At 50.4% G+C, this 27,062-nt stretch overlaps 13 protein-coding genes across 13 annotated transcripts; 8 read left to right on the forward strand and 5 right to left on the reverse strand.

Annotated features, from left to right (window-relative positions):
- Positions 1 to 433: 433 nt before the first annotated feature.
- Positions 434 to 1,273, reverse strand: N7446_005881 (uncharacterized protein; the record flags this gene model as incomplete). Its single annotated transcript, XM_058514629.1, has 1 exon — positions 434 to 1,273. The coding sequence occupies one exon, from the start codon at positions 1,271 to 1,273 to the stop codon at positions 434 to 436; it is 840 nt and encodes a 279-aa protein (XP_058371807.1).
- A 1,320-nt stretch (positions 1,274 to 2,593) lies between these two features.
- N7446_005882 (uncharacterized protein) lies at positions 2,594 to 2,823 on the reverse strand (the record flags this gene model as incomplete). The annotated part of the gene is made up of 2 exons (XM_058514630.1): positions 2,594 to 2,701; positions 2,737 to 2,823. The coding sequence occupies 2 exons, from the start codon at positions 2,821 to 2,823 to the stop codon at positions 2,594 to 2,596; spliced, it is 195 nt and encodes a 64-aa protein (XP_058371808.1).
- Positions 2,824 to 4,204: 1,381 nt separating this feature from the next.
- On the forward strand, positions 4,205 to 6,832 carry N7446_005883 (SLM1 family PH domain-containing protein; the record flags this gene model as incomplete). Its single annotated transcript, XM_058514631.1, has 4 exons — positions 4,205 to 4,721; positions 4,778 to 5,265; positions 5,319 to 5,656; positions 5,707 to 6,832. 4 exons carry the CDS (start codon positions 4,205 to 4,207, stop codon positions 6,830 to 6,832), a joined length of 2,469 nt encoding a protein of 822 aa, XP_058371809.1.
- Positions 6,833 to 8,268: 1,436 nt separating this feature from the next.
- N7446_005884 (uncharacterized protein) lies at positions 8,269 to 8,688 on the forward strand (the record flags this gene model as incomplete). Its single annotated transcript, XM_058514632.1, has 1 exon — positions 8,269 to 8,688. The coding sequence occupies one exon, from the start codon at positions 8,269 to 8,271 to the stop codon at positions 8,686 to 8,688; it is 420 nt and encodes a 139-aa protein (XP_058371810.1).
- A 232-nt stretch (positions 8,689 to 8,920) lies between these two features.
- N7446_005885 (uncharacterized protein) lies at positions 8,921 to 10,879 on the forward strand (the record flags this gene model as incomplete). Its single annotated transcript, XM_058514633.1, has 7 exons — positions 8,921 to 8,926; positions 8,969 to 9,070; positions 9,120 to 9,248; positions 9,314 to 9,365; positions 9,451 to 9,908; positions 9,960 to 10,113; positions 10,165 to 10,879. 7 exons carry the CDS (start codon positions 8,921 to 8,923, stop codon positions 10,305 to 10,307), a joined length of 1,044 nt encoding a protein of 347 aa, XP_058371811.1. The 3' UTR covers positions 10,308 to 10,879.
- Positions 10,880 to 11,344: 465 nt separating this feature from the next.
- Positions 11,345 to 12,396, forward strand: N7446_005886 (alpha/beta hydrolase; the record flags this gene model as incomplete). The annotated part of the gene is made up of 2 exons (XM_058514634.1): positions 11,345 to 11,476; positions 11,554 to 12,396. The coding sequence occupies 2 exons, from the start codon at positions 11,345 to 11,347 to the stop codon at positions 12,394 to 12,396; spliced, it is 975 nt and encodes a 324-aa protein (XP_058371812.1).
- A 1,374-nt stretch (positions 12,397 to 13,770) lies between these two features.
- On the reverse strand, positions 13,771 to 15,554 carry N7446_005887 (putative MFS monosaccharide transporter; the record flags this gene model as incomplete). The annotated part of the gene is made up of 4 exons (XM_058514635.1): positions 13,771 to 14,025; positions 14,080 to 14,335; positions 14,389 to 15,338; positions 15,414 to 15,554. The coding sequence occupies 4 exons, from the start codon at positions 15,552 to 15,554 to the stop codon at positions 13,771 to 13,773; spliced, it is 1,602 nt and encodes a 533-aa protein (XP_058371813.1).
- A 972-nt stretch (positions 15,555 to 16,526) lies between these two features.
- N7446_005888 (uncharacterized protein) lies at positions 16,527 to 17,449 on the forward strand (the record flags this gene model as incomplete). Its single annotated transcript, XM_058514636.1, has 2 exons — positions 16,527 to 17,166; positions 17,232 to 17,449. The coding sequence occupies 2 exons, from the start codon at positions 16,527 to 16,529 to the stop codon at positions 17,447 to 17,449; spliced, it is 858 nt and encodes a 285-aa protein (XP_058371814.1).
- A 112-nt stretch (positions 17,450 to 17,561) lies between these two features.
- On the forward strand, positions 17,562 to 18,198 carry N7446_005889 (uncharacterized protein; the record flags this gene model as incomplete). Its single annotated transcript, XM_058514637.1, has 4 exons — positions 17,562 to 17,706; positions 17,757 to 17,863; positions 17,916 to 18,015; positions 18,068 to 18,198. 4 exons carry the CDS (start codon positions 17,562 to 17,564, stop codon positions 18,196 to 18,198), a joined length of 483 nt encoding a protein of 160 aa, XP_058371815.1.
- A 73-nt stretch (positions 18,199 to 18,271) lies between these two features.
- On the reverse strand, positions 18,272 to 19,730 carry N7446_005890 (damage-control phosphatase ARMT1 family protein; the record flags this gene model as incomplete). The annotated part of the gene is made up of 3 exons (XM_058514638.1): positions 18,272 to 19,268; positions 19,324 to 19,440; positions 19,492 to 19,730. The coding sequence occupies 3 exons, from the start codon at positions 19,728 to 19,730 to the stop codon at positions 18,272 to 18,274; spliced, it is 1,353 nt and encodes a 450-aa protein (XP_058371816.1).
- Positions 19,731 to 20,318: 588 nt separating this feature from the next.
- Positions 20,319 to 21,762, forward strand: N7446_005891 (UPF0075 family protein; the record flags this gene model as incomplete). Its single annotated transcript, XM_058514639.1, has 2 exons — positions 20,319 to 20,516; positions 20,584 to 21,762. The coding sequence occupies 2 exons, from the start codon at positions 20,319 to 20,321 to the stop codon at positions 21,760 to 21,762; spliced, it is 1,377 nt and encodes a 458-aa protein (XP_058371817.1).
- An 808-nt stretch (positions 21,763 to 22,570) lies between these two features.
- N7446_005892 (uncharacterized protein) lies at positions 22,571 to 23,911 on the forward strand (the record flags this gene model as incomplete). The annotated part of the gene is made up of 3 exons (XM_058514640.1): positions 22,571 to 22,603; positions 22,865 to 23,479; positions 23,579 to 23,911. The coding sequence occupies 3 exons, from the start codon at positions 22,571 to 22,573 to the stop codon at positions 23,909 to 23,911; spliced, it is 981 nt and encodes a 326-aa protein (XP_058371818.1).
- Positions 23,912 to 24,116: 205 nt separating this feature from the next.
- On the reverse strand, positions 24,117 to 27,006 carry N7446_005893 (DUF2013 domain-containing protein). The gene is made up of 6 exons (XM_058514641.1): positions 26,930 to 27,006; positions 26,763 to 26,855; positions 26,283 to 26,633; positions 26,116 to 26,216; positions 25,905 to 26,061; positions 24,117 to 25,854 (listed from the first exon to the last, which is right to left on the reverse strand). The coding sequence occupies exons 1-6, from the start codon at positions 26,964 to 26,966 to the stop codon at positions 24,371 to 24,373; spliced, it is 2,223 nt and encodes a 740-aa protein (XP_058371819.1). The 5' UTR covers positions 26,967 to 27,006; the 3' UTR covers positions 24,117 to 24,370.
- Between the last annotated feature and the right edge of the window lie 56 nt (positions 27,007 to 27,062).

Raw genomic sequence — 27,062 nt, forward strand, 5'->3', positions numbered from 1 at the left:
GTAGAACTTGGACGGAGAGCCCGGGTTTGAATACAGCATTCGGGAATCTGTGTATTCCTAAGGCAAGCAACATCGACCAAGTATTTAGCCCATATTGTGAGCTGAACAATACCCTAAGATCTAAAATGAGGGGAATATCCCCGGACTGCCAGCGGGCCAATGACAGCGCACGCATATCAAAGAGTCAAGGTATCTACTTGTAACGCCACACTAACGTCAAGCTATTAAAATGGACAATGAACTTACAACTACAACTATTTAATCTATACTGTTGGATGATTATGTGAAAAGACAAAAAAATCCATTCAGGAAAATAAACTCTAAATAATACTTTAGATAACGTTAGGATCGGGCCACTTACCTAAAGAAATTGCATAGGAAATAAAAAGTCTGCTTGTCTGCATCCACTAAGAAACCCATCTGGTGCGGGTATTCAAGACTCGGTGTAAAGAGAAGGTTGAGGGACTGGCTCAATATCGAACCGCATGTTGATACCCCAGTAGTACCAGCAAGCAATTTTGGCGATACGCCACGTACCTCTTGGGAAAGCCCCCAAAATAAGGGCCGCGACTGCCTTACCAGTCGCAGATCCTAGAAGAGCCTGATAAGATGGTGTGCCATACTCAAAGACCGTAGGCACCTGAGTCTTGGACTGTTGAGGAGTAATACCGTACCATGCATCTTGAGAGCCCCCCATAAGCATAGTGACCAATGGTTCAGTCTCGGTATTGGTGCAGTTGTCGATATATATATGTTGCAGAGTATCGATCGGGAAGCGGGTTTTGTATTGCGCAATGGCAATATCAGACCACATGGGCCCGTCGGCTCTGTACATTAGTGCCACAACCAAAACGCCCGGTCCTGTGAACAAGTCATGGTGGTTGGGCACAGGCCGCCTGACCTTGTTAGTGCTTTCCTTGCAAATCGTAAACTGATGGTAATGGCCAGTTGTTGGGAGATCCATTCTCTCCAGGTCAACGAGAATCCTGAAAGGGGGGTCCCAGATTCTATCATACTCAATGTACCAGATCGGTTGTCCCCGTGTGAACTCCGTAATCATCGCCGTAATGTCAAGTAATGAGCGCTCTACTGGACACATAGGTGTCTTCGGATCTTCTATCCACATCTGTCGGTCAGCTCCCATGATTTGATACCTACCGAATTGGTAGCCAGCAATTGGGTCAGCGGCTGTTTTGATAGGATCAGCTTGCACGGGATAGTCAACGTCCGCTGGAAGGTTGTCTGAAGGAAGGTTGTTGATAATCGGGGTCATGATTTCAATTACTTCTTTCTGTAACTGATGGATTTGAGTAATTGTTGGGTTTGTGAGATTGATAGGTTTGATATAATTACTTAGTGACGGAGTTTGACGCACTATATACCTCGGATTAGTCTTATTGGCGCACCATCAGGATTATCTACATGAACAGAGAGGAGCAAAAGAGCCATAAGAAGCCTTGCGAGTGAAACAGGACAATGAAGTGGGACCATACAGACAAAGATTCCGTAAGAAGACAAAAGAAGACAGAGGCCCTGTAAGAAGACAAAGAGACCGCAAGCCAGGCATATAGAACAAGGATGGTGTCAAAATTTTTAGTGAGAGTCAGAGGAAAAATGCGGAAGTTCGACGAGCAACATCACTCTGGAGTAAATCTCTTTTCGCAGCCCTTCGCTCGAGTGGAATTGAACATGTCTTATTTGAGGAGGCAATCCAGATAAACAGCAGGAAGTGGGTAGTCAAAATCGACAAAATGATTATTGAACTCGCACGGGTTGCATTATGTAGTCTTGGAACCAATCTTCCGTTTTATATATCTCTCTTACCACTGACTCCTTCTATATCAATACACTTCGGGCATGTGCAAATAGATCGTCACATGAAGCTTGACAAAGACAGTAAATACAAAGCGAGGTTCCAATGAAAATCAAGAGCAGCACCTGAATATCCTTTCTAACACGGGGCCCAAGTGAGCGGATCCATGTGCTTGGATCAGCTACTCAGCCTTTTTGCCCTTTAGCTCAAGGAAATGCCCAACAACACTCTTGACCTGTTCTTCAAAGCTGAGGAATTTCACACCCATAACTTCCTCTATCTTCTTCGCATTCACCCTGAGCTTCCTGGTACGTTGTAGACCATTATTAGGAAGGATGCCATTCACTGCTTTGGGGAAGTGTTCAGCAGCAATCTCTGTCGCATTGTGCCAAACAGTTCCAGCTTAGTCGTCAAAATTCCCGATGTAGCTTCCAGCTGGGACTTCAGGGTCAAGGCCCTTTACATGCATGAATGCAACCATCATCAACGTGGACACCAGATCCAGTGAGGGGGATATCGGAATTGGCTCCAAGGACGGGTGCAAAGGCGAGAGCTTTGGTTCCGATCTTTCTCGAAAAAGTATTCTCCGGGAGCGATTGCAACAACAGAGGACTGATCAAAACACTCACGCTTGATATCAGGCGAATTGATTGCTGCTTTCAGGATATTGACTGTTCCCGCAACGGCAGGCTCAACAAGTGTTGTCTCATAGTCTTTTGGTTTTGATCTCTCCCTTGAGAATGATGGGTGGCGCAAGGTGAATGATATAATTTACGCCCTTTACTGCTTCGCGTATGCACCATCAACCATCAGGTCTGGTGCAATGATGAAGGTAAGCTCATCTGTTAGATTGAGGGCTTTAATGGATGGCGCAGAGCGAATCTCAGTCTTTTTTTGTACTCGGAACGGATTGCAGCTCGAACGTGGTAGCCAGCCTTCAAGGCAGTCACAAGGGTTCTGAATCCCACATGTCCGGTGCCACCGGCGATCAAGACAAGGCCATTGGACATTTTAAATGTAGCTTGAATTAATTGAACTTTGAAATAGGATGATTATGTTTTGTATGAAAACCATAGACAGAATAGAGCGAATATTTATACTTATTCCTACCCAAATATTCTCATTATCTATGGCCAACCTTATAGCTGTTGCAATGAATCTAGAAACAATGAAAATGTTGTCCTCAAGTCCGCATTTATGATGATACATCTGGATAAGCAGCGGCTTTCGAAACTATGATAAGTCAAGACTGCTGCCCTGAGTGAGTCTGATAACGCAATATTGTTGAAGTGCACATAGAAAGGCGAGTTAGGTATAGTAACTCATATTAACGTGTCTACCAAGCATGTGGTTATTGTTAGATCTAGCAGAAATCACGATTCATCATGACCTGTAAGTATTATAGTGGATATACTGTGGGTCTTTGGCAGAATGAACCTAGCCCTACAGGCGAATGTAATAGCGCTATCTACCGAAGTCCATGACTTGTGTCATTCTACAGTTAAGCAAGATATAGTTATGACGGAATAACTACGAAGCAGGTTTATCCTGGTACACCCGGGCCCCCGGGTCGACCATTGAATCTGCATGCTGGGTTTGGCATGGTTGGTTCGGTGTATAGTTGCGACTCAGACAGGAACCCAAGAACCATAAATCGAAGTATATGAGGTACGTTCCCAGATGAAGGTATTCCGGAAGAGCAGAGCAAGGGGCGAAAGTTCGAAGTGTCTTCCAAGTGTGTTCTCCCCCGATCTCGACGTCATGCACTGTTCATCGCTTGGAGATCAGGGGGGTTGGTGGCAATGATTAGCCCCTATTGAGTGGAGCGAACTGGAGAACTTGAGCATTAGGTTATATAGTCAGGGGCGGAGCTCATCAGCCACAGCAGGCAGCCAAATTGAGCAGCTACAGTATAAGATACAGTATAGCAGTGAACTAGCAGTAAGGTTATACCAAGTAACATATAATGTAATTAATTAACTTGTCAATAATTTAGTCAATTGGAATCGGCTTCGAATTCCGATCCATACGTCAAAGACTCTTAAGTTCCCCTCTCCCGGGCATCCCGATCTTGGGCGTCATCACTCTTGAGAGCCGTAGACGTCATCTCATTCTTGATTTCCTAAATTCCCTATATCGCTGCATATTTGCAATTTACATTTCGCATGCTTATTGATTGCAATTTCGATCTTCTCCCTATTCCCCCTGACCTTCGAGTGGGGTCTTTACTCCCCGCAATATTTGCCTCCGTTCGCCTGGTAACCAAAAGGCGCCACTTCAGGAGTTCTGGAGCTAAGATCCTTGATTTTTCTTTCCCTTTTACGACTACCTACCATTCTCGACTTATCCTCCGACCGGCATAAATCATAAACTGTAAACCACGTTCCCGACATGGCGATGGCCGCGCGGCCGCAGACGCCCTCACAGGATGCATACATGATCCCGCAGCCCAACGACCCAGGAGCCCTGAGTCGCAGATACGGATCCCAATCCTCCCGACCCAACTCGTTCGCGGGCAGTTCAGCATACTACGGCACCGGTGCCCTCGAATCAACCCAAGTTCCCCACAATCCCCGGTTTAGGGAGAACTTCGATACCGCCAGCCGTCGCAGTTCGGTCGCGCTCGATAACCCGGCGCCACAGCGCTCGGTCTCGCAAATGTCCCGCGTGCGTTCCGAGACCCCATCCCGCGGGAGTACTTTGCGAAAGAAGGCTTCCCTGAGCAAGAAGGGCAGCTTGCGACGGAATGGGAGCCGCCGAAGCATGCGCGCAGGTAGTGTGCGCAGTCTGAGCCTGGGCGATCGGGAAAAGTATCACACTGAAGGCTCAGATGATCCCAATAGCGCTTTCATGGTCCCCATCCCGACTACTGGGAACCCGACCGAAGTGCTGGCAAACCGGTTTGGAGGTGGGCTTGACTCCATTCGCGCATACCCTATGGAACCTCGCTGACGAGTACTGTAGCTTGGCGCAAGGTCCTCAAGGACTTGATTCTTTTCTTTAAGGAAGTGCAAAAGTCTTACGAAACTAAAGCGAAGCTGTTCCTATCTGCGTCCAATGTCGTCAATAACCAGAGTCTGCCGCCGGGCTTCCTGGAGTCTGGTGGTCTGGCCGATGCGACTGAGATCCTCCGTGACTTCCACCGACAGGGTTACACGGAGGCCAACAAGGCTGTTGAGGTGGAGGTGGAAGTGATCAGCCAACTGACTGGTCTGCGTAGCGATCTTCAGAAGAAAACCAAGGAGATCAAGAACCTCTCGGGTGATTTCAAGAATACCGTCGAGAAGGAGATCGACGGTACACGCAAGTCTGTGCGAAACTTGCACGAGGCTCTCGGGCTTGTCGATACTGATCCTTCCGCAACATCCGGCAAGGGTGATCCATTCATCATGCGCCTGAATGTGGAGAGACAGGTTGAGAAGCAGATTGAGGAGGAGAACTACCTACACCGGGTTCGTAATACCTTACGTTGTACCAATTGACCGCGGAACTAACGTTTCTACAGGCCTTTTTGAACTTGGAGAACTCGGGCCGTGAGCTTGAGTCGATTGTCGTGAGCGAGATCCAGAAAGCATACAATGCCTACGCAAGTATCCTCCGTCGCGAGGCCAATGAGGCTCTCGACACCGTAGAGAAGCTCCAGACGGGTCCGATCTCCATGCCCCAGGACCATGAGTGGAACTCGTTTGTCGCCGACACCGACGAGCTGGTTGATCCTCGGATTCCCCTCCGGAATGTGGAGAACATCACCTACCCCGGCAAGGATCATCCGGCTGCTGCCGAGATCAGAGCTGGAATGTTGGAGCGCAAGAGCAAGTATCTCAAGAGTTATACTCCTGGATGGTACGTCCCCTTTTGTGAGCACGTTGTAGCTATTGGCTAATCAATCCCAGGTATGTTCTGTCGCCGACGCATCTCCATGAGTTCAAGTCGGCGGATCGTGTGGCATGGCAGACTCCAGTCATGTCGCTCTACTTGCCAGAGCAGAAGCTCGGCTCCCACTCACAGGAAGACTCGAGCTCTCACAAGTTCATGCTGAAAGGCCGACAGACTGGAGCGATGCACCGGGGCCACTCGTGGGTCTTCCGCGCCGAGTCCCACGAGACCATGATGTCATGGTACGAGGACATCGAGAGCCTGATCAACAAGACAGGTGAAGCGCGCAATGCTTTTGTGCGGAAGCACGTCCGCAGCGTGAGCGGCAGGTCAATGAACAATGAGGTAATGGAGGATGATGAGGCTGATCGCACCCCATACTCCGCGGGCTCTGTGGTATTGGCCTCCGAACGACCAACCACTGCCACTCGACAGCCCGGGGGTGCCTTTCCCAGTGACGTCCAAATCGACCGTCACCCCCAGGCGCCCTTGTCTCCATCAAGCGGGGACAGCTCCGCCGGTCGAGATATGCTAGCCGCGGCCGGGTCATACCATGACGGCCCCAGTGCCATTGACGACGGCTCACGGCCGCCGGGTAGTGGCGAGAAAGACACCAGTTCCTACCGGGCCTACCAGGGAAATGAGGAATCAACGGAGCGATCTCGCCCCCCAATAACTCAACACGATAGCTATTACGGCGACTGGATCGGACCGGCAGCAATAGTAGCCAAACAGAAGCAGGCACAGCCGGAAACTTCCAACCCAGATGAACGGGCCATCCGATCCGATGGAGATGCCGCTTCTCTTGCTGCCATCTCGAATGTTGGTATCGCCGACCGTCGTGACCACTCGGCTCCTCCCCAGGTGGCTCGTCGTGAAAGCGTATCAACGGCACCCACCAACACTAACACTACGGACTATACAAACTACACCACCGCTACCTCGGTCGATGGTAACCATGAGGTTCCCAAGATTCTGGCTGCTGGAGTCCCATACCGTGGCCTGGCAGATGATTCAATCCAGTTTTCTGGTGGGGTTCCTGGAAAGATCCCACCCGAGCTGCTTCGTCCTAAGGCTGACAGCATTGTCGCTATGGATATGAAGATTCCTGGGCGTTATCCCCCTACCAATGTGGCTGCATAGATGGTCCCTTCTCTCACATCCATCTCCCGCCTCTTTCTCTCTCTATATTTTCTGATACTCTTTCCGCATCCCGTTCCGTATCCTTTTCCCGCATCTCTTCCCATCTTTCCTATATTTTCATCTTTCTTTTGTCTGTACATGTACGCCGACCTTGCCTCTCACAACACGTCCTAGTTGCGTTTAGGCGTTTTGGTCCTCTCGTTCAGACTGTTATAGTCTCGTTTCTACAGCATTAACTATGCTGCAAGGCGTTCGTTTTCGGCAGGGTGTGGCGCAGTTGGATTTGTCTCTTTTGATTCCCATTCTTTGGATTTGAGGGGTTTTACGCTTTGTGTTAGTGAGATGAAATGGAACACGACTGTCTCTGTTTGATCTGCATCCTGCCGGTCAATACCGGCCGTGGCAGTTTGGAGTAACTGAAATACGTGCAGCCAGTACATGTAGATGCAGGTGTTGGCCCACGGCAAGGGCGGCCACGTGATAGGTAGTTTTCAGGTAGATATTGTAGGTGGCATACATATAATCGGTACCAAGGGAGTACTTACTCCCTCACATATACAGCAGTAACAAAGAATTATATTCCCCATACTGGTTATACTGGTAACTTGGCTCAATCGCTGTTACAGAGCTATAGCTCTACATTGGCCCGGGCGGTGACGGGTTTTCCCCGAGGTGTCAAGTATCAGAGATCATGTTTCTTCTCTTCCTTACTTCAGACCTAGAGACTTGAGGATCCTCAACGCCTTTATTCTTCACTCTTCACTCCTCACTCTTCACTCTTTTCTTCTCCGCTTTCTTTCTTTCCTCGTTCTTACCTCCACGCATCTCGACACCATGGGTGAGTTATATTACACTTTTCTTTTTCGTACTGTATTACTCGTTACTCTACATTCTCGAGGTCCCCGGTCGTTCCCCATCCAATCACCTGCTAACCCCCCAACCTTGACGCCTGATCCTTTCATCTCCTTCCCCTCTCCTTTCTCATCCCCTTTATCGTTTTCTTGGATATTGACTACCTTCCCAAGCAGACGTCTACCGCCCATACCAAGTAAGTTGATTTCGTTTCTTCTTCTACACCTCCTCTCGGGTTCAACATACAATACCTCCCTCGAACTGCGAACTCCGGATGAGGTGTGGTCAGTGCGGGGGGCGGAAGCCGCCACGTCTGTTTGATCAGATATCCTCCGGATGTGGTCCGGTGCCTGGAAGGAAATAACTTCCATGGCATCGCTTTTGACTTCAGAGCTCATGCGCTGTGCGCGGAACGTGTGCGCGAGTGCCCCCAAGCTCCCAACCCCGGAAGGTCCTCAACTGAGACCTCCCCCAGAGCGGGTCACATGACCCAGACCCACCCCTCGGAGTGCAATGCGACTGCCTTCCGAACCACCTTTCCCCATTTTCCCATCTCTATTTCTGCATCATATATCTGATTCGTCATGTCTGACTACGTACAGCGCGAAAGATCTCGTTCGCCTCGTCGTCGTTCTTCTCGCAGTCCCCGCCGTGCCCGTCGTTCGTATTCGCCGCGCAGCCGTTCTCGCAGCCGTGGTGACCGTGGTGACCGTGACGAATACCGTCGCCCTGATCGTCGTTCCCCCGAACGTCGCTCTCGCTCCCCATTGAGCAACTCCGGTGCTGCTGGACCGTCGGGCTCGCCTTACGGTGGACGCAGTGGTTATCCGCCTGCCAGATTTGAGGATCGCACCGTCGCCAAAGAGAACATGATGCAAACCGTTCGCGACTCGTCGCAGCAAGACCGTCGGGTCTATGTGGGCAACCTTTCCTACGATGTCAAGTGGCATCACCTTAAAGATTTTATGAGACAGGGTGAGCAGGGCCGTTGCAATTGGGGGTGATATTGAGAGTTGTTGGTTTGATTTGAGGCTGACTGGGGGGTGTTCCCACGCTGTACAGCTGGAGAGGTTCTCTTCGCCGATGTTTTGCTTCTTCCTAATGGAATGTCGAAGGTGGGCGCCTATACGTAGAGTGGCTGGTTCCTTTCTACTCCCTGATTTTTCGTGGTTGGTTTTTTCTTTTGCATGGACGTTGGATTGACGGGCTGGGCATTGTTGTCCGGATATTGTAGGGATGCGGGTGAGTGATGTCTCTGTTCAAATCGAGGGCGTTTACTAACAGTATATCAGGATTGTGGAATACGCAACCAGGGAGCAAGCACAGAACGCTGTCAACACGCTTAGCAACCAGAACCTGATGGGTCGTCTCGTTTACGTTCGTGAGGTATGTTATATCACTCTGTCTGTCAAACTTGACTGACCCGATTTGAAAGGACCGTGAAGCCGAGCCCCGTTTCGTCGGTGGTCCTCCTCGTGGTGATTTCGGCCCCGGTCGTGGTGGCTTCGGTGGTGGTTTCGGCGGTGCTCCGGGAAATGCTGGCCGTCAAATCTATGTTTCAAACGTTTGTTCTCTCTTTTACCCCCATCCCCTCAAAATCTCTCTCAGAATTTGTTAACACTTTTGTAGCTTCCATTCAACGTTGGCTGGCAAGACCTGAAAGATCTGTTCCGCCAAGCTGGTAAGTGCAACTTGGAAATCCCCGACTTTGACTAGTTTCTTGTCTAGTGTGAGCCCATGGAATTGACCCTAGTTCCCTATCACAGCTCAGCAGGGTGCCGTCATTCGTGCCGATGTGCACACCGACCCCAGTGGACGCCCCAAGGGCTCCGGTATCGTTGCTTTCGAATCTCCTGATGATGCCCGCAATGCCATTACCCAGTTCAACGGTTACGACTGGCAGGGCCGCAACCTTGAGGTCCGCGAGGATCGTTTTGCTGGCGGTGGTCCCGGTGGTAACTTCGGTGGACGCGGCGGCTTTGGTGGTGGATTCGGCGGCCGTGGCGGCTTCGGCGGTCCTCCCGGTGGCCGTGGTGGCTTTGGTGGTCGCGGTGGATTTGGCGGTGGCTTTGGTGGCCGTGGCGGTTTCGGCGGTCCCCCCGGTGGTTTCCCCGGTGGTGGCTTCGACCACGGCGGTGCTCCTGTTGCCTCGGCACCTCCAAACCCCTTCACTGACTTTGCTACTTCCAACGGCGACAAGAGCAGTGTTATCTACGTTCGCAACGTAAGTGTGGACACCGACAGCAAGATGTAGAGGTGCTAACATTGATGACAGCTTCCCTGGTCTACCTGCAACGATGACTTGATTGATCTGTTCTCCACCATTGGAAAGGTCGACCGTGCCGAGATCCAGTACGAGCCCAATGGCCGCTCCCGCGGTACTGGCGTCGTCCAATTCGATACCGCAGACACAGCAGAGACAGCCATTTGTATGTCTCCCATCTCCAGCACTTACAGCCCATATTCTAACTTCCAAACAGCTAAGTTCTCCGGCTACCAGTACGGTGGTCGACCCCTCGGAATCACCTTCGTCAAGTATATGACCCCCAACGTTCCTCATGACGACATGATGGAAGGCCAGCAGGATCACCCATCTGGCCTCACCCAGGACCAGATCATGTAATCTGGTCTTTCTGCACCCGTGGACGTCTGCACGCCTGCACATCATGATTGTTTTCCGGGGTTCGATCGTCTCGGGCTATGAGTTCTTCGGCTTTCTTCCTTTCTCTGCGCTTTTCTTTTCTTTCGATGATTCCCTTATTCCCATCCCGTTTCTTTTGAGGCTTTGAGCTCAAAATGGGGATCCGGTGCCCGTTTGGGCTGATCACCTCTGCTCTTCTTTTTTTCTAGAATGGAAGAAAAGCTTTCTGCGTTTATACCAGCAAGGTGACATGTCTCCTTGTTCGTTTATTTGTAGTTTTCGTATATATATCGGTATCTCGAGAGCTGTTGTTCCGTTTCCGTAGCCACGGCCTAGCAGTCTCGCTGTGCGTCACGCCTAATTTGACATGACGCCAACTCGCGCCCGTTCAATCCTCGCGATGCAATGATACTTTCCCCCCTTTTGTTAGGAGAACTCGGTAGGACTTGTACTTTGACATCACCCTCTCGCTCACCCTCGCTCACCCTTACTCAGCATACTTCTATACTTCCTACCTACCTCTTTCCTACCTCTTTACACCCGGCTCTCCTGCCTAATCTTTCATAAAATATATACCCTGTTTACATAACCAATATATCTTAGGGAAGACGTAGAATATGTAACTCAATGTCCACGCTAAAGACGCTTAGCCTCAGAACTTAGATCACGCCTAGGGCATACCTAGCATACTTCAACATTCACAATAATACACATGTATATATCATAGTACACAATTAAGTAATTCAACCCCGTGTTCAGTGGAGATCTCCTTATAGTGTAGCCGATAGAGCGTAGATCATGTGGACCTTGATAAATAGACTGTCCTTCGTATAAAGTGGCTACATGCCGGCACAGCATAAATATTTCCATATATACTCCGCACGCCGAATATAATTTCTCGACTTATATCAATAGGGGGAGTTCCGCGGAACATGCCCACGGGTGGAGTAATGAGGGGTGCTTACAGATAATCTTAAACTACGCGCATCTCTGCCATTATACCCTGTCATTTACTCACTATGGCGACTTTGGAAACTTCGACGCATGTCTACAAGACTGCAGATGGGCTATCCCTCGAGATTGACATCTTCAAACCTCCAACCGCACAGAAAGACAGCATTGTCCTCCTTCATTTCCACGGCGGATTCCTGGTGGGTTCTCGACTTTGCTGCAAAATTTCACTCTCTTCACTCTTTTCCCTGGATCTCAGCTAATTATCTAACTCCAGTTGATTGGCGAAAAACCAACATTCCCTCCCCACTGGCTCATCAACGCCTGTCACCACAGAGGATGGATATACGCAACAGCATCCTACAGGCTCCTCCCCGAAGCAAGGGGTCTAGACATCCTCCAAGACACACTCGACGCAGTCCACTGGGTCAACAAAAACATCAGCAGCAAAATTATCATAGCCGGCTCCAGTGCCGGAGGATATCTAGCCCTCGCAACAGCAGCCCATCCAAGTTGCCCTCGACCCGTCGCCCTTCTCGCCATTTATGGAATGCTTGATCCAGCAAGCAAGCGGCATATCCATCCCGGGCAACCTCTGATGGGACCAATTGATGACGAAGACAAATCCCTGAGTGAGATCGATTCAGCAATGCAGAGCGGGAGGGTGCTGGACGGGTATCCTTTCCCAGCAAATCCACCCACCGATCAGAGAATCAGGTGGATCAGGACAATGCATCAGGCTGCACGGTATGCGGATGTCCTTACGCGGTGTCCAGGTCTGGCGCAGCGCATTACCATAGAAGGCACGAGTGCTATTCCCGAGGAATACCGGATCCTTTTTCCTGCGAGCTTCGGCTTGACGCCGAGTTTCCCGCCTACTGTTCTTTTGCATGGTGATCGTGATGACTTGGTTGAGTTTGATCAGAGCTCTATGGTAGCTGAGAAGTTGAGGGTTCTTGGTGTTGACACTTATTTTGAAAATGCCGTCGGACAGGGTCATGGGTTTGAAACCAAGGAGGTTATTGATTTAGATGCTGGCGATGCAGCAGACGGTAACGTGATGAAAGATTCTCTTCGGCGTGTTATTGCTGTTCTTGAGAAGCATGTTTCGTCAGGTTAGTTCTTTTTGCTAGTAGAGCGTACCATATATCAGTTCTTCAGGTGTGCTTTCTGTATAAGTCCTATAATCTCAAATACGCGAGCCACAGTACCATATAGTTTCAAGCATTATTTTCGGTCTACTGTTCTCCCTACTCAGCTAACTTTCTTAATCTCGCTTCCCAATCCCACTTTGATTTCAAAACTTCTTCCTCTCTCTGGGCCCCGCTTGGAAAAGTCCCATGGATTTGAGACATATATTTCATCTGGCGCGGGTGGGATGGCATATTGATACCGTGCTCAGCATCAATTTCATGCTCTATTCTGTAGTTGTATGCTTCATGATGTCCATCGGCACGCGTAAAGTTCAAGAGAAAGTCGAATCCTCGCTGGGTTGAGATGGTGTCATTGACAGCCTCACCAAATGCCTGAGGTACGCCTGCTGATCTTTGGGCTCTGGTTATCACATTCCTTGAATGATGAGAAGATTAGCTGGTCTCTACCGGAAGATTTGAAGCACTGGAAGTGGCCGACTGCTTCAGCATCTTATAGGTGCACTCTGAACCATGAAGTACACACTCTGAGCAAGGATTGCTTTGATCGCAGGCACGTTTACGTTCTGCGCAGTAATCACAGGCTTGCTTTCGTTTTTCAGAAAGTCCTCGCTTAGGAAGTTGATAACCTAGTGATAGGCGGGTTGTGCATGTTTACAAGACTGTAGATGCTCTAGTAGCAGTGAAACGCATACTGATTATTCTGTTAGTAACAATTAAAGTATTTGGGTGTAAAGAATGAAAAAGATTTATATAGAGTAGCCTAAGACTATAGAAGTCTATATCATGGATCGATGCGTTCGCTCTGCTTAGGAGAGGAGAGCTAAGAGTGCCGAAATATCTCCGTCTTGTACTACGGCAAATATGGTAGAATTATATGGACTCTGGTAAATCAACGTGCAAATTCGGCTAGAAGTATTCTCGATCGAGATACCTGTATAGAAGGGGGCTGCTGCATCTAGGTTTTTGAATACGCTTGGTAGGAAGTGATAACGGCGTACGTATAACTTGGGAAAGCGAAAAGTGAAGATCTGGTTGATTGTGAGACGTAGATCGATGAAGGATTTAGTGGTGATTGGTCGTGTAAACCGTGGAGCTGGTAGTTGTCGTTGCCTACATGGAGGGTATTGCGCTGTAGCAGTACTATATGCTGTAGATTACCACATAACACTGCGTACTAGGATGGATAGAGGCTGAAATTTGACTCTAGGGCCCACTGTGGTAATCTACTAAGTCCTCGACAGCATATTATATCGTAACACTTCGTATATAACAGCGATGTTGAAGCAAAACTATTACAAAACAAACACGGACGGTTGGCGTGCAACTCGCAACCTCCCCGATCAGACCTTCTCTACAAACTCCTCGCATCTCTTCTCCTCGCTTGCATATTCACCATTCTCAACCTCCATCTTTTGGATTTCAGCATTGAAACGAGTCATTCGCTTCGCAAACTCCTTCTCCTCATCCCACACGAAAGGGCTCTTGCTGGCGAACAGGAAGTCGATCTGCTCGAGTGTGCGGCCAGCAGTCTCGGGGAAGAAACAGTAAATGAGAGGGATGTAAAAGAACATGGCGGCACCGAATACGTAAAATGTCTGAGAAGAAAGATATCAGAAATGAAAATATGGGGAAGAGAGGAAAGAAGTAACCTTCTCTTGGATACCCGCAAACATAACTGGGACCAGCAGCGATCCAGCGCCGTAGCCGACTGCCCAACCCGCAACACCAAAAGCGTTACCCTTAGCGCGCAGCCATGTCGGGAAAATTTCGGTTGGATAAATGAAAGGAATCATCAACCACGAAGAGCTGAAGACAACCACGTAAAGGAAGACCATGGCAGCGGCTCCGGTTCCGTACTGTTCAGCCTTATCGGGGTTATTGACGGCTCCGCGGTTCAGGCCACCACTGAAGGAAAGTCAGTAAGAGCAACGCCAAGGGCGAAATGTATTCATACTCACAGAGCAAAAAGAATTATACCCAAAGCGACCGCTCCCCAGTAGAGGGTCCGGCGACGACCCACTCGGTCCAACACCAAGGCAGCGACACCAGTTCCCAGGATACCGCAGGTCATGCACAGGGCAGACAACCAGTTTGATTTGAAATCATCAAAGCCAGCAGTGCGATAGATGTTACCCGAGTAGATGACGACCGCCGCGATACCTGTACCGTACTGCATCATTACCTGGAGCCAAAAGGCCAACTGAATACGACGGCAAATGTGAATATCCCCCGAACCAATGCCCAAGAACATTTTGAAATAGCTGGAGCTTTGCGTCTCGTGTTCCATCTGCACGACAGCGACGATTTCGCGAATTTCTTTCTGCACATCCGGGTGGTCGCGGTCGCCGTCTCCACGAAGTTTGGTGATGATCTCGAATGCCTCTTCGTTGCGTCCGTCCTTGATGAGCCATCGAGGCGATTCAGGAATGAGCAGGGTACCGATGACGAGGAAGAAGACTGGGATCACTTGGCATGCAAAGCAGAAGCGCCATCGAAATGTGCCACCGGCGTAGTCGGTGAAAGAGCTGGCAAAGCCAATCCAGGAAGACAAGGCAATGCCTCCAAAGTTGGCGAGGAAAGTCAGGGCGATCATTTGACCGCGATGGCTCGCTGGAGCCAGCTCTGCAGTCCACGAGGGAGCAATAACGATGATGAAGGAGACGCCGACACCTGCAACGACCCGGGCACAGAGCATGTGAGTGAGATTCATGGCACTTGCCTGAAGAATAACTCCGACAAGACACCAGAGACAGGCCATCCAGATCCCTTTGATACGTCCGTAGGCATCGGAGAAACTGCCGGCCCAGAAGGCCCCGAGAAGAGCGCCGAAATAGTACATGGCAGCGATGCCACCCTGCAGAGAGGGCTTGATGACTTTACCATGCTCATCGGCGAAGCCCATGCGGTGCTGCAGTTGTGATATTCGATTAGTTCCCGATTCCATTTCTGGGCAGATCATGGCTCAGGGGACTGCGGTACATACTCCATATTCTGGGGCGACATTGACAGCGCCCATGACACCCTGGCTCATACCCTCATATGAAATGGCAATGGCAGAGACTGCAGTAATCAACTTGAGCAGTTTAGGTCCAGGGACTGTCCGCCAGAATCCTTTCTGGATCATGGTGAATAGCAGTGAACTAAGTGAGATAACCGCAAATAAAGACAAATTGGAAATGAATAGAAAATGTATAGAAACTAAGAGAGGCTCAACCCTGGATTATTGATAGAGAAGATATCATTTTCGTATTCGGGATATATGGGGATGTTTATAGACCATGAGTAGTCCCCCCATAGGATGGATGATGGATGACGAAGAAAGAGAGACACGAGCAATTCCCACGGTTTCCCTCTTCTCCATGGCTGATGGAAATGACTCCAAATTCAAGGCCTCGGGGGCCATTTCCTTTTCCGGATTCTCCACCCCCACAACCCCAAATCCCGAGTTTTCTTTCCACTCTCCTTCCCCACAAAGTCATAACCAACCCTTTCCTTCATTTGATCTTGTCTACTCGCTAATCTCGTCTCGATATTCCTTCTTCCAGACGGACTTTCACCCAATCTTACAACAATCTTATACAAATCTGGCCTCCGGCAGACCCCATAGTTCTCAACATGGGAAAGTTTCGCTCCAAAAATGGATGGTTAGTCTTCCTCCGCAAACCTTCCCCTACACTACACGTACTATACACCTCGCCTATCGAGAATTGAGTAGAGCTGTAGCTGATCCAGATCTATGTTCCTTGGCTTGGGACTTTTCTGGGGAAGCTTGCCATGCAGAACTATTGACTGCGTGACCGTTGACGGACAAAGTGTCCACTCTCCGTCATCCATCGTGATACAATGCTAAGTTCATCACAGCCTAACTTGCCGGAAGAGGCATGTCAAATGTAAGCCATTGGAAAATTCAATATAGGCTAAATGCAAAAGCTTACCTGAAAACAGGTGACCAAGTCAAGCCGATCTGTGGGCAATGCCAAAAAAGAACCGCCCATGTCTACGAGTAGACTCACCTAAGTGCCTCAGAATCAAGCCTTATCAACCAAGGAAGTCTAGGGAAGACCCTAAGGATGCTCCTGACCATGATCATGATGAAATGTCACACCTGCCGGAACATGGAACTGCAGACGGAGTGATTGCTAATGCAACCAGCCCTGATCACACCACCAACCCAAGCTATGCCGAATTTCATAACCACCAACACGACTATACCTCGGTGACATCACCATACAACACTCAAGGATCCACTATCCCGTCAGAACACACCAGCGACTCTGTTTCCGTGTCTCTGGTGGCATCTTCAGTCAACAATACTACCACCTCTCCTTACTTCAGCGTGGCTGGAATACAGATCTCCCAGCTGCTTCAACCGGACTCGTTAAGTCCATGGTCTCCGGCTTCGCACGCAGGTGCGATACATGCAGGATCTCCACTGACCCACAGAGAAGCTTACCTGGTACATCACTTTGCAACGCACCTCGGGAAATGGCTTGACTGCACAGATGCTTCCCGTCAGTTCACTCGGAAAATTCCCATCCTGGTCAAGCAATCGCCAATCCTGCTGTATGCTGTGCTTTCTTACGCGTCCCGGCACGTCGGAGATGCCGAAATGGCCGAGCAGGCGCATGAGCGGTGCGTAGAACTATTGATCCCCTTCCTGAGCTCAGAAACGGTTGCCAACGATGATATTCTGCTGTGTACCATTGTCATCCTGCGGGTGTTTGAACAGTTAAACGGTAAGTCCTAGAGAGTGTCGAGCCATCACGAGACGCCCAGGCTAATCTCCTCGGGGCTGAAACAGTCATGGTAACCGGCAGCGATCAAGAGCGTCATTTAGCCGGCTGCTCGGCTCTGCTCCGGGCATCGCAAGGACGAGAGGTGGACCCCTCGGCCCCGAGGTTGCGGCACGCGGCTTTCTGGGTGTACCTGCGTCAGTGCCTGTACAATGCGTGTGTGCATCAGCAGTCTCCCAATGTGGATTTGGACTTGGTTCTCATTCCCCCCTCCGGGCGGAGGTGACTCACTAAGCAATCTGAAATCTGAAACAGCATGGGCTAACACTATGACTTGGATCTGTGCCACCGTGGTACACTTCTGCTTCGGGCCAAGTTACCCTGAGCCTTTCGCCAGAATGTGCCGATGGCAAGAGCTATCTGAGGCCGTCGAGAGTTGGATGAGCACAAGACCGAGTACTTTTGACCCAATCTGGTATAGCGAAGCCGTTCCGGGCAATGGAAACCCTTTCCCAGAGATATGGTTCACGGCGGACTGGCATAGTATGTGTGCCAGAAGTCTTATACTTTGCGCTGTCTAATTTTCTTTGCAGTTATGGCATTCGGTTACTATCATCTTGCCTGTATGCTCTTAGTCATTTACAAGCCATCGCCTAAATTTGCAGTCAGAGGGGTCCATGGTACAGCTCGTGAGTCTGATGTAAGCTCTGATGTTTCCTGTGGTGTGAATGAGTTCTCGTTGACGCCATCAGATCCGGGTCATGAAGCACGCTCGTGCAATTTGTGGTGCATGCAACAGTTCCCCTTCGACGGTGCCATCGTTGATCACGCTCTGTCATTCCACCTTTATTTGTGAGACATTTCCCGCCTTGTTCATGTAGGATCCAGTTACTGACATTGACAGGGGGTCCCTTGATGACAGATTTAGCAGAAAGGGAGGAATTAATGAGACTGCTGCGAGATATGGAAACGAAGCATGCGTGGCCGACGAGTTGGATAGTGAATTCTCTAAAAGAAGAATGGTCGACAACGTAGCCCGTCCACAATGCCTATCTAGGTACATCAAAATAAAGAAATTGGTCTACACGACGGAGGAAAGACAGGAAGATCATTCGCCCTCATTAAACGATACCACGGCATACTTTCCGTTTTGGACCCAGGCACCATTGGGCGCCTCCTCATTCAACGCATCAACCTCCCTCTGGGTCGGGACGCCAACACAAACGTCAGACTTGTTCGTGCGAAGGGCCAAAGTCTTGATGCCGCTCTGCTTTCCAAGGGGACCAAGTGCCTCCTCGAACGTGGTGGTGTGAGGCCACAATCCATCCCTGGTCAGTTTGCGGTAGTTGAGGTCACCCTTGAAGATGACCAGATAGCTGTTCTGGAGTTCCTTGAGGAGAGCGGGTGCCTTGGATGGCATCTCGTGGAACGAGAACGACGTGGTCCAGAAAGGGTCGCTCGTGGTCGTGATCGCGCCCGACTGGAAGAACTTGCGGAGTCTCGAAATGAGTTGATCGAGAGACTCGCGGCTTGGGAAGCAATCGGAGGAATCAAGATGCTTGAACAGTGATTCGATATCAGAGGGAATGACATCGCTGACGAACCACGGGGATTCTTTGGTATGCAGTCTGACAGAGGTAGAAATGCCGGCGTCGAGCAGGTAAGCGGCATAGAGCACATCGGTAAAGAGCTCGAAGCCAGCATTGTCGAGGACAATGTCAATCTGGCGACTAGGCTGACCGACAGTGCGTTGAAGATACGCCCATACGTCGTCCGTGTCGTTGTCGACGATGTTCCGCTGGCTCTTCTGGATGGCATCACGGCCCTGCAATTTTTGCAAGTCCTCCAGAGTCAGATTAGCGAGGAGTGACAGGTCTGTGGCGTTTCCCCACAGGGCGACCTCCGTCATCTCGATAAAACGCAACTTCTTGGCCTTTTCCTTGCTCTCATCCTGGACAAGTCCAATTTCGGCCACGGTCTGTATATAACGGTTGGCGAGCTCCTCCACGGCGGCTCTTGACTTGACAAAGGTAGAGTCTTTTTGGCGCTTGAAAACATCATAGTTCTGCCAGTGTTTTGAGGTGGTGAAGATTCCTTGGATGCGTCTGGTGGAATTTTCAGCGCAATTCTTCGATCCGATCTTTACAGCAACAGTCGTACCTATACATGTAGCACTCTCCAAAGAGCCACGGGCAGTTGACCCAACTGCACTCTCCAATCGCAGCCAACTGATTGTTCCACTCTTGAACATCGGGCTTGCCGTCATTTTGCAGGGGTCTGACGTGTCGTGAGTTTCTGCGCTTCGGTGCTTGGAGAAGAAGTACGTACGTGAGAGCATTGTTCTTTTGAATTTCTTTTTTGATGTTCTTGAGGGCAATCTGAATGGCGATGCTCTCCGCTCTTTTCTGGTCGTCAATATTCTCCATGGCGGCTGTCTCGCCCATGTCGTCCACGGTGCCCTGAATGATTTTGGCCCATCGGCTCTCAGCGGTCTGTTTAGCCATTGTCCCCTCATCTGAGGTCCAAACCGAGCGAACTTCATGAGCGTTCATGGTGGCAGAAGGCATGACGATGTGGTTATTATAAATCCGACTGGGCAAGCTCAGGGAAGCCAGACCGCAGATACAGGGGACTCTTTAAGTATTTTTATTTACACATAGTACGGATCATCCTCACCTGGTCAATGGAAAAAGAGATGGATGCCCGGACCAGAGCTCGGGATTCATTAGCCATCCCTCCACGCAAACACGAGAGAACCTTGGCTGCCTCCCCGATCTTCACCAATAACACGAGATGCAGACACGGGGAGTCGCATAAACGGCCCGAGACTGACGGCTTAAACGCTTCTCCACGTTTTCGCAACTCCGGGGTCGAGTGGTCTGTGCATCTCGTCTCGAAGATACCCGATTAGGCAATTCTGGCTTGCTTCTCGGGCTCGGATCAGCCATTAGCTCGCGAAGCTCATCCCCGAACTCACCATTCTCGGCATTCTGTCTTGCGCATGACTTCGGAATATCAGGAATTACGGGTCATGTTGTTTGTCCTGCATGAATTGGGGTCGGGTTCCAAAGGTATATGAAGCGGTTCTTCGCTCCTATGGATTACCGTTGGAATCAAGTCATTGAATTGCAATTCTGTATATGCACATTACAAAAATGGTCACTTCAGTTGAATTTCCCGAGCCCAATGGCTCTGCTCACGTCAATGGCACCCGCCGTTGTGTTGCCGATGGCACCCTCGACATCACAGTTCTGGGAATGAACAGCGGCACGGCTATGGACGGCATTGACTGCGCCTTGGTTCGTTATCGCCAGGCTTCTCCTGAAGCTCCTTTGCACATGGAGATCCTCAAGGTACGATGGTTCTCTAGTAGTCTTTTCCAGTCAACTTCAACGGAACTGACAAAATGCCCTAATACAGTATGACGAGTTCCCCGTCCCGCTAGATATCAAGAAGCCCGTTCTCACCATGCTTCGCGAAACAAAAACTACTCCCTCCCTCATGTCCCAGCTGAATGTGCAACTCGGCAACATGTTCGGCGAGACAGTCAAGCTCTTTTGTGAGAAGCACAACGTACCCATTGATAGCATCGACCTCATCGGCTCGCACGGCCAGACCATTTGGCTTCTCTCCATGCCCGAAATCGGCGAGACCCGGTCCGCCTTCTGCCTCGGCGAGGGAACTATCATGAGTGGCTTAACCCACATCACTACAGTTACCGACTTCCGCATGGCTGAACAGGCGGTCGGCCGCCAGGGTGCTCCTCTCGTCGCTTTGATCGACGGTCTCCTCCTTCATCACCCCACTGAATGGCGCATCTGTCAGAATATCGGTGGTATCGCTAACCTCTGCGTCATTCCACCGGACAGCGAGGGTGGCGTCGACGCCATGGTCGACTGGGACTGTGGCCCGGGCAACATGTTCATCGACGCCGCAATGCGCTACTTCACCAACGGCGAGATAGAGTATGACCGCGACGGCGAGTGGGGTGCTCAGGGTACCATCAACCAGGCAGTAGTTGACAAGTTCCTCGACAACAACACGTACTGCAACCACCTGCCCCCCAAGACGACGGGCCGTGAGACCTTCGGTGACAACGGGGCCCAGGAGATCATCGACGAGTGCTTGGCTCTGGGCATGAGCAAGTACGACATCATCGCCACCATCACCCGCATCACCGCCCAGAACATTGTCAAGCAGTACCGCACTTTCTTCCCCCGGTTCAACATCGATATTGAGAAGATCGCCGGTGTCTATATGTGCGGTGGTGGTGCCCACAACCCCAACATCATCAAGTATCTCAAGGCGCAGCTGCCAAACTCGAAGATTCTCAGTCTTGATGAGACGGGTATTCCTTCCGATGCCAAGGAGGCAGTCTCGTTCGCTCAGCAGGCTCTCGAGGCTATTCTCGGCCGTGCTGCTCTTGTTCCTATTAACAGTGACACGTTGACTCCCAACACTATCTCGGGTAAGATTGCGCCGGGATTGCGTTGGAGAGAGGTTATGGCAATGGCAGTGGCATTCGGAAAGGGTCAAGCTCAGTTGCCAACGGTCAAGGAGATGGTTATTGACCGGCCGTACACCGAATGGAAGCCTTAGAAGCGTGTGGAAGTGCAACTATTGATTTGTATGATTTATGACTTGCATACAAGGATTTAAGAATGGGGTGATTTTAATGTACCATTGTTATCGACTTTGAAATATGTTTTCTGGTTGGATCTCTTCCTACCCCGTCAAGTGATAGTATAATGTACCACTGTTTCGTGGGCGAGATCGTGATATGTCTCACGTTGGGGCAGAAGAAGAGGGGCCTGCGCTGCTCATGACTTAACCTCAATCGATGCAGGTTCTAGCCAGGCTTAGCTAGTATCCTCATTGTAGTGTGATAGAGCGTGAGTGCACCACAAAAACCCCGTGGGCAGGGTTTTCTATCTTGAGAGGCTGTTTGGTTGCAATTGAATTGTACTAGCCCTCCAGTGCCGACATAATCATTTGAGAATCAATATTATGCTACTCCCTTCATAGACCTCTTCTCACAAATTATATAAGATACAAAGGAAACTCCCGAAGACTAGAAAATAAACATGGAAAGGTCCGCCCATTTGCCTGGACCTACAGGTCTTACATTGGACTTAATAGGTCTTCGCTAATTATGGTAATCTATACGTAACTCATAGGCTACTCCCAGGAGCTCATGAAGGACTGTTGGGCCTTCTTGGAAGTACTGAGGCAGGTAGGGCATTGTAAGCAAGTTGGAAGGCTGGAGTCCCTGAGGGATAAATATGAGATATGACTATTGTAATGCATGTCGAATGGAGGTTATAGTCGACAACTCCGCTCTACCATGTTTCGACCTGAATCCTAGGCCAGCAACTATCCCGCCATAACTATCAACTGCCGACTACCGATGTATATAAGGTCATTTATATTCAAGGCAGCGGTTTCTAGTGTGTATTAGCCACGAGTATGTTATTTCGACCCTTGCCTAGATACTCATACAATCTTCTGTCCACTTGGCTTGGGTTTGGCTTGATGCTGGTGCACGCAGCGTATAGATTCAGAGTTGTGCTGCATAATATCAGACCAAATCCATAATTAGGCACATAATGATCGAATTTTAAGAATTTCATAAGCAATTATAACCGTACTAGCACACCCAAGACTCCCAAGTCAAAACCGAATATTAGACAACTCCCTATAGATCACCCGCGCACAGACCACCCTCCCATCTCCAACATCTTCACTTTTGTTCTCGAACAACCTCAAATCACCACACAATGGCACACCTCGCACGCACCCTACCCAGAAGGGCCCTGCCCACCCGACTAACCCCCTACCTGTGCCGAACCCAAGCACTGAGCACAACCACAATCCAACCCACGCCTCGACGAACCCGCCCAACCCCAAACCAACCCAAGACCCCCTCTCCCAGCTCAGAACCTACCACTCAACCCTCCACCCACGCCTCCCAGACCACGAATACACAAACTCCCAAACAGCAATCCTAACCGCAGCCCTCGACCACGTCCCAGCGCACGGCTTCACCAGCACAGCCTTGACACTCGGAGCCCGCGACGCAGGCTTCCTAGATGTCTCAGTGCAATTGCTCCCGCGCGGAGAATTCGACCTGATCCTTTTCTGGCTAGCTAGCCGACGAGGATTGTTGCGCGGAAAGGTCGAGGAGGGGGGATTGTTCCGGCGGATTGCGGCGGAGAAGGGCAAGGATGTTTATGAGCTTGGGGTTGAGGAGCGGGTTCGGGGGTTGCTTTTGGAGAGACTGAGGATGAATGACGAGATTAGGCATGTTTGGCAGGATGTGAGTATATCCATTTCTTTCCTTTCCTTTCCTTTCCTTTTCTTTTCAATCATATGAACTTTTTGGGGGCTTATACTAATCTGCTTTATTATCTACTAGGCTCTCGCGCAAATGTCCCTCCTGTCTAATATCCCCCTCTCGCTAACGGAATTGCATGCCCTCGCATCCGATATCCTCACTTTATCCGGTGACGCATCCGTCGATGCGGCGTGGTATACGCGACGTCTGGCGGTGTCAGCCATCTACGCCAGCGCCGAGGTCGTCATGACGCGCGACCCGACGCCTGATCTCTCTGAAACAGCTGCATTTGTGGAGCGCCGGTTTGAGGATCGTCAAGCTATTGCTGATAAACTTACCGGGCTGGGCCAATGTGCCGGCTTTGGATGGAACACTGCTGTTGGGCTCGGCCGCAGCTGGGGGTTGAAGATCTGAGGTGATACTTGCATACCTATCATATCTCTCTTCTCTTGAGAACTTTTGTCCGGGTGTGAGTGAGGCTGTTGAAGGAACAGGCTTTGCTTGTATGTGTAGGATGAATGTGTACTTCTATCTTATTTCGACTATCCCATCTGGTTAAGTCATCCTACCAATAATTGTATCTGTATTTGTATATGTAGTCTACTCCATTCTCGTTAATTGTCAGGGAAAACAGTCTATTTGGTTTTTCTAGGATCCAGTCCTTGTTTGTAACTCGTATCCTAACAACTCTCCGTATGATTGAAATGCTTAAATGTCCAGGTCCACTGAAGGCTAGAGCCAAGGCCTATCGCATCCCGCCGTTCTCTGAAACAGCAACAGCCGCTGGATATCAAAACAAATCCGGAAAAAGAGGCGCAGACAAGGAGTATCTTGAATTGAAAGAAACGCACGCACGCCATTGAAGAAATTCGCTCAATGCAGAGAAACATTTTGAACCGCTTCCTCTACGCTGACAGGCGCAGCCTCCGCGGGGGCATTGTCACCGGATTCGGCTGGTGATACCAGTAATGTTGGTGATGTTGGCGAGAATGGGTCAGACAGAGTGCTTCCTTCCGGAGAATGAGACTGAGTCTGAGACTGGGTCTGCTGAGCTGGGGTGGGAATGCTGTCGCTTTCGAGCTCCTTTGACGGACCGACACTACTGGCTCCGCTCTCAACAGAATCACTCTGTCCATGCTGTGCTTTGCCGCGGCCCCAGCGCCGCGGGTTCGGAGGAAGCGGGGCTTGACCGTGACGACCTGCTCCCGACACCGGGGCTGGAGATCGGTGTTGACTCGAGGTCGGTGTTGTGTGTGATGAACGACGAGGCGGCGGGAGCGCTGGGGGTGGGTTTGATGCTGAGCGTCGCGGCTGGGTACCTGGGGGTGCCAGATTAGAACTTGAGACGGAGTCACGGCCATCTGGGTGTGAAAGTGACGGGGGTGTCGCAGGGTTTGGGGTCGTTGACGTGTGTGTGGTGGTAGGGCTGACTTCTATGCCTTCGGGGATGGTGTAGCCGTCGCTGCTTGTGCCGGGGGAGTGGTGCTCCTCGTCGTCCACGGCCATACGGCGCCCGCGCCAGCGGCGAGATTTCGGGGGTTCGGGCTTGACCTTTGGGGGTCGGATGATCGGCGTCTCATCGCTGAGAGCGGCGACTGGAACACCGTCTTTGCGACTGGGAGTCATGATCCCTGGCTTTTCGTGTTGCGCTGCAACTGCTTGCACGCTCAGCGAAGATGTAGACGCTGGCTCTAGGTTCATGCCGAGCCGTTGTACTAAGCTATGTTTTCGAGGTGCCTCGGAAGAACCGCGGGAATCCACCCTCGTTGGCGATGCTGTATCTGACGTACTAGCAATTGTACTTGCACGCGAGATTGTGCGAGCCACTTCGAGCGGTTCACCGATATCTGCGGGTAACTCCCTAATGTCTGCAGGCGACTCGGACTGCTCGGCTTGATCAAGGACGGTCTCAATAGAAGTCGACATAACCTTGGTAGGCGTATCTTGCGTTTCAGCCGAATCAGGCTGTTCAGAACTGCGCAGCCAATCTACCGTGGCACATCGACCGACAAGTCGGCATGTTGTTTCATCAACCTCTTCGAAATGGAGGATCTTCTCGTGTTCTGCGTCGCTTCCATATGAAACTTGCCCTCGGACAAGGATGCTGAGCAATCTTCGGAGCTCATCACGCTTGTAGTGCGGTGGATTTCTTAGCTGTGTGTGAGCTAGAAGGGGGTAAAGAACGCGGAGATATGTATGTCGCAGCGCAGATGCTTCCTCGGGTAGATCGAGTAGATTGCGGATCAAGATATCAACCAGAACATGCAAATCATTCGTGAAGAAGTACTCGTATGTGCTAGGGGTGGTGAATATCAGATACAGAAGCTTCAACGTTAGTAACTGCAAAGATGTCTCGGCTGCAAATTGTCAGTCGCCGTATCAATCGAAGACAAGGGGTCCACGTTACCCTCGCGGTTGATAAGAAGAATGATATTCTCCCCAAAGGTCTTATACATTCCACCATAAACAGACAAGATCTTAATAACCTTGTTGGTCAAATGCCCCGAGGGCCGATCATCAACAGGATCATGAGCCGAAATCATAAACTGCTCATTCAGAACCAGCTGCACAGAGCCATCAGCATCGAACCCAACGCAAACATAGTGAAAACCACTCACAAGCACCCGAATAACTGGATAATGATACGGGTCCGTAACGTCATAAGAAAGATCCTCAATGATATCAAAAAGACACCGAATAAAGTCGTCGTCCACGAGAACTGCAACAGAGCCCCAAAATCAGCCACCAACCAGACCGAACCAACACCCAAAGGATATCAACGCACCCAAATCCTCAATCTTAACCCTCTGGATCCTCGACATCTCATAGATAAGATCCATCAACAAGCGATGCAACCCAGCATCGGCATCCATATCCGCTCTCCGCATAGCCTGAATAAGCTCAAGAAGACGCGCAAACGCGCCCTCCTCATTCAGCATCTGAAGCGCGATTTCATTCTGCCGCCCGTCGAAGAGGATGAATGACGCAATGAAGTGGAGGGTTGTTGGGTCATCTTCTTGCAGCAGGCCGTAGATGATCTGGCGTCTTACGTAGTCGGCGTGAGCGGCGAAGATACTTGATGCGAAGAGTTTGTAGGAGCATCGTGCAATATCGGTTTCTGTTTGGAGGTATTCATCTGGGGGGATGGGTGTGTGTTGTCAGTGATAGTTCGCTGAGGCAGTGCGGGCCAGGTGGTTCAAGTTCGTGCTTGGGGATTCGTGTTGGATCAAGGAGATCTCTGCTTTGGTTGGGCAGGGCTGATTACCTTTGTGTTGAGTTGTTAGACTTAGGTAGGCTCGGAGGGCGTTGTCGATCAGGTCTTCGGAGTCGCAGGGCTTGGAGACGATCGTTTGGAGTTCTGCGGAGAGTCAATTGTCATATTCGCGTGGTGTCTGGAATAAAGAGATCGGTTTTGATTCTCCAGGTACTTACCAGTCCAGAACTCAGTCTCCGAGACCTCAGGCTCCATTTCCCGTCAGACTGCTCATGCCGAGACGTGCGAGTTGGAGAGTTGAAGGCGGGGGGAATTTAGTCCCACTGCGGGTCAACCCTACGCACTTCACTA

This window comes from Penicillium canescens (assembly GCF_028828765.1).
Source record: "Penicillium canescens strain IBT 15451 chromosome Unknown utg000004l_segment0_segment0, whole genome shotgun sequence".
Classification (NCBI taxonomy): domain Eukaryota; kingdom Fungi; phylum Ascomycota; class Eurotiomycetes; order Eurotiales; family Aspergillaceae; genus Penicillium; species Penicillium canescens.

Excerpts from the sequence above, each read along its gene's own strand:
- N7446_005893 (XM_058514641.1), bottom strand. The coding sequence starts at position 26,966 with ATGGAGCCTGAGGTCTCGGAGACTGAGTTCTGGACTG. Across the intron at positions 26,634-26,762 it reads TCTAACAACTCAACACAAAG|ATGAATACCTCCAAACAGAA; the intron begins GTAATCAGCCCT and ends CCATCCCCCCAG. Across the intron at positions 26,217-26,282 it reads GGTTAAGATTGAGGATTTGG|TTCTCGTGGACGACGACTTT; the intron begins GTGCGTTGATAT and ends GCTCTGTTGCAG.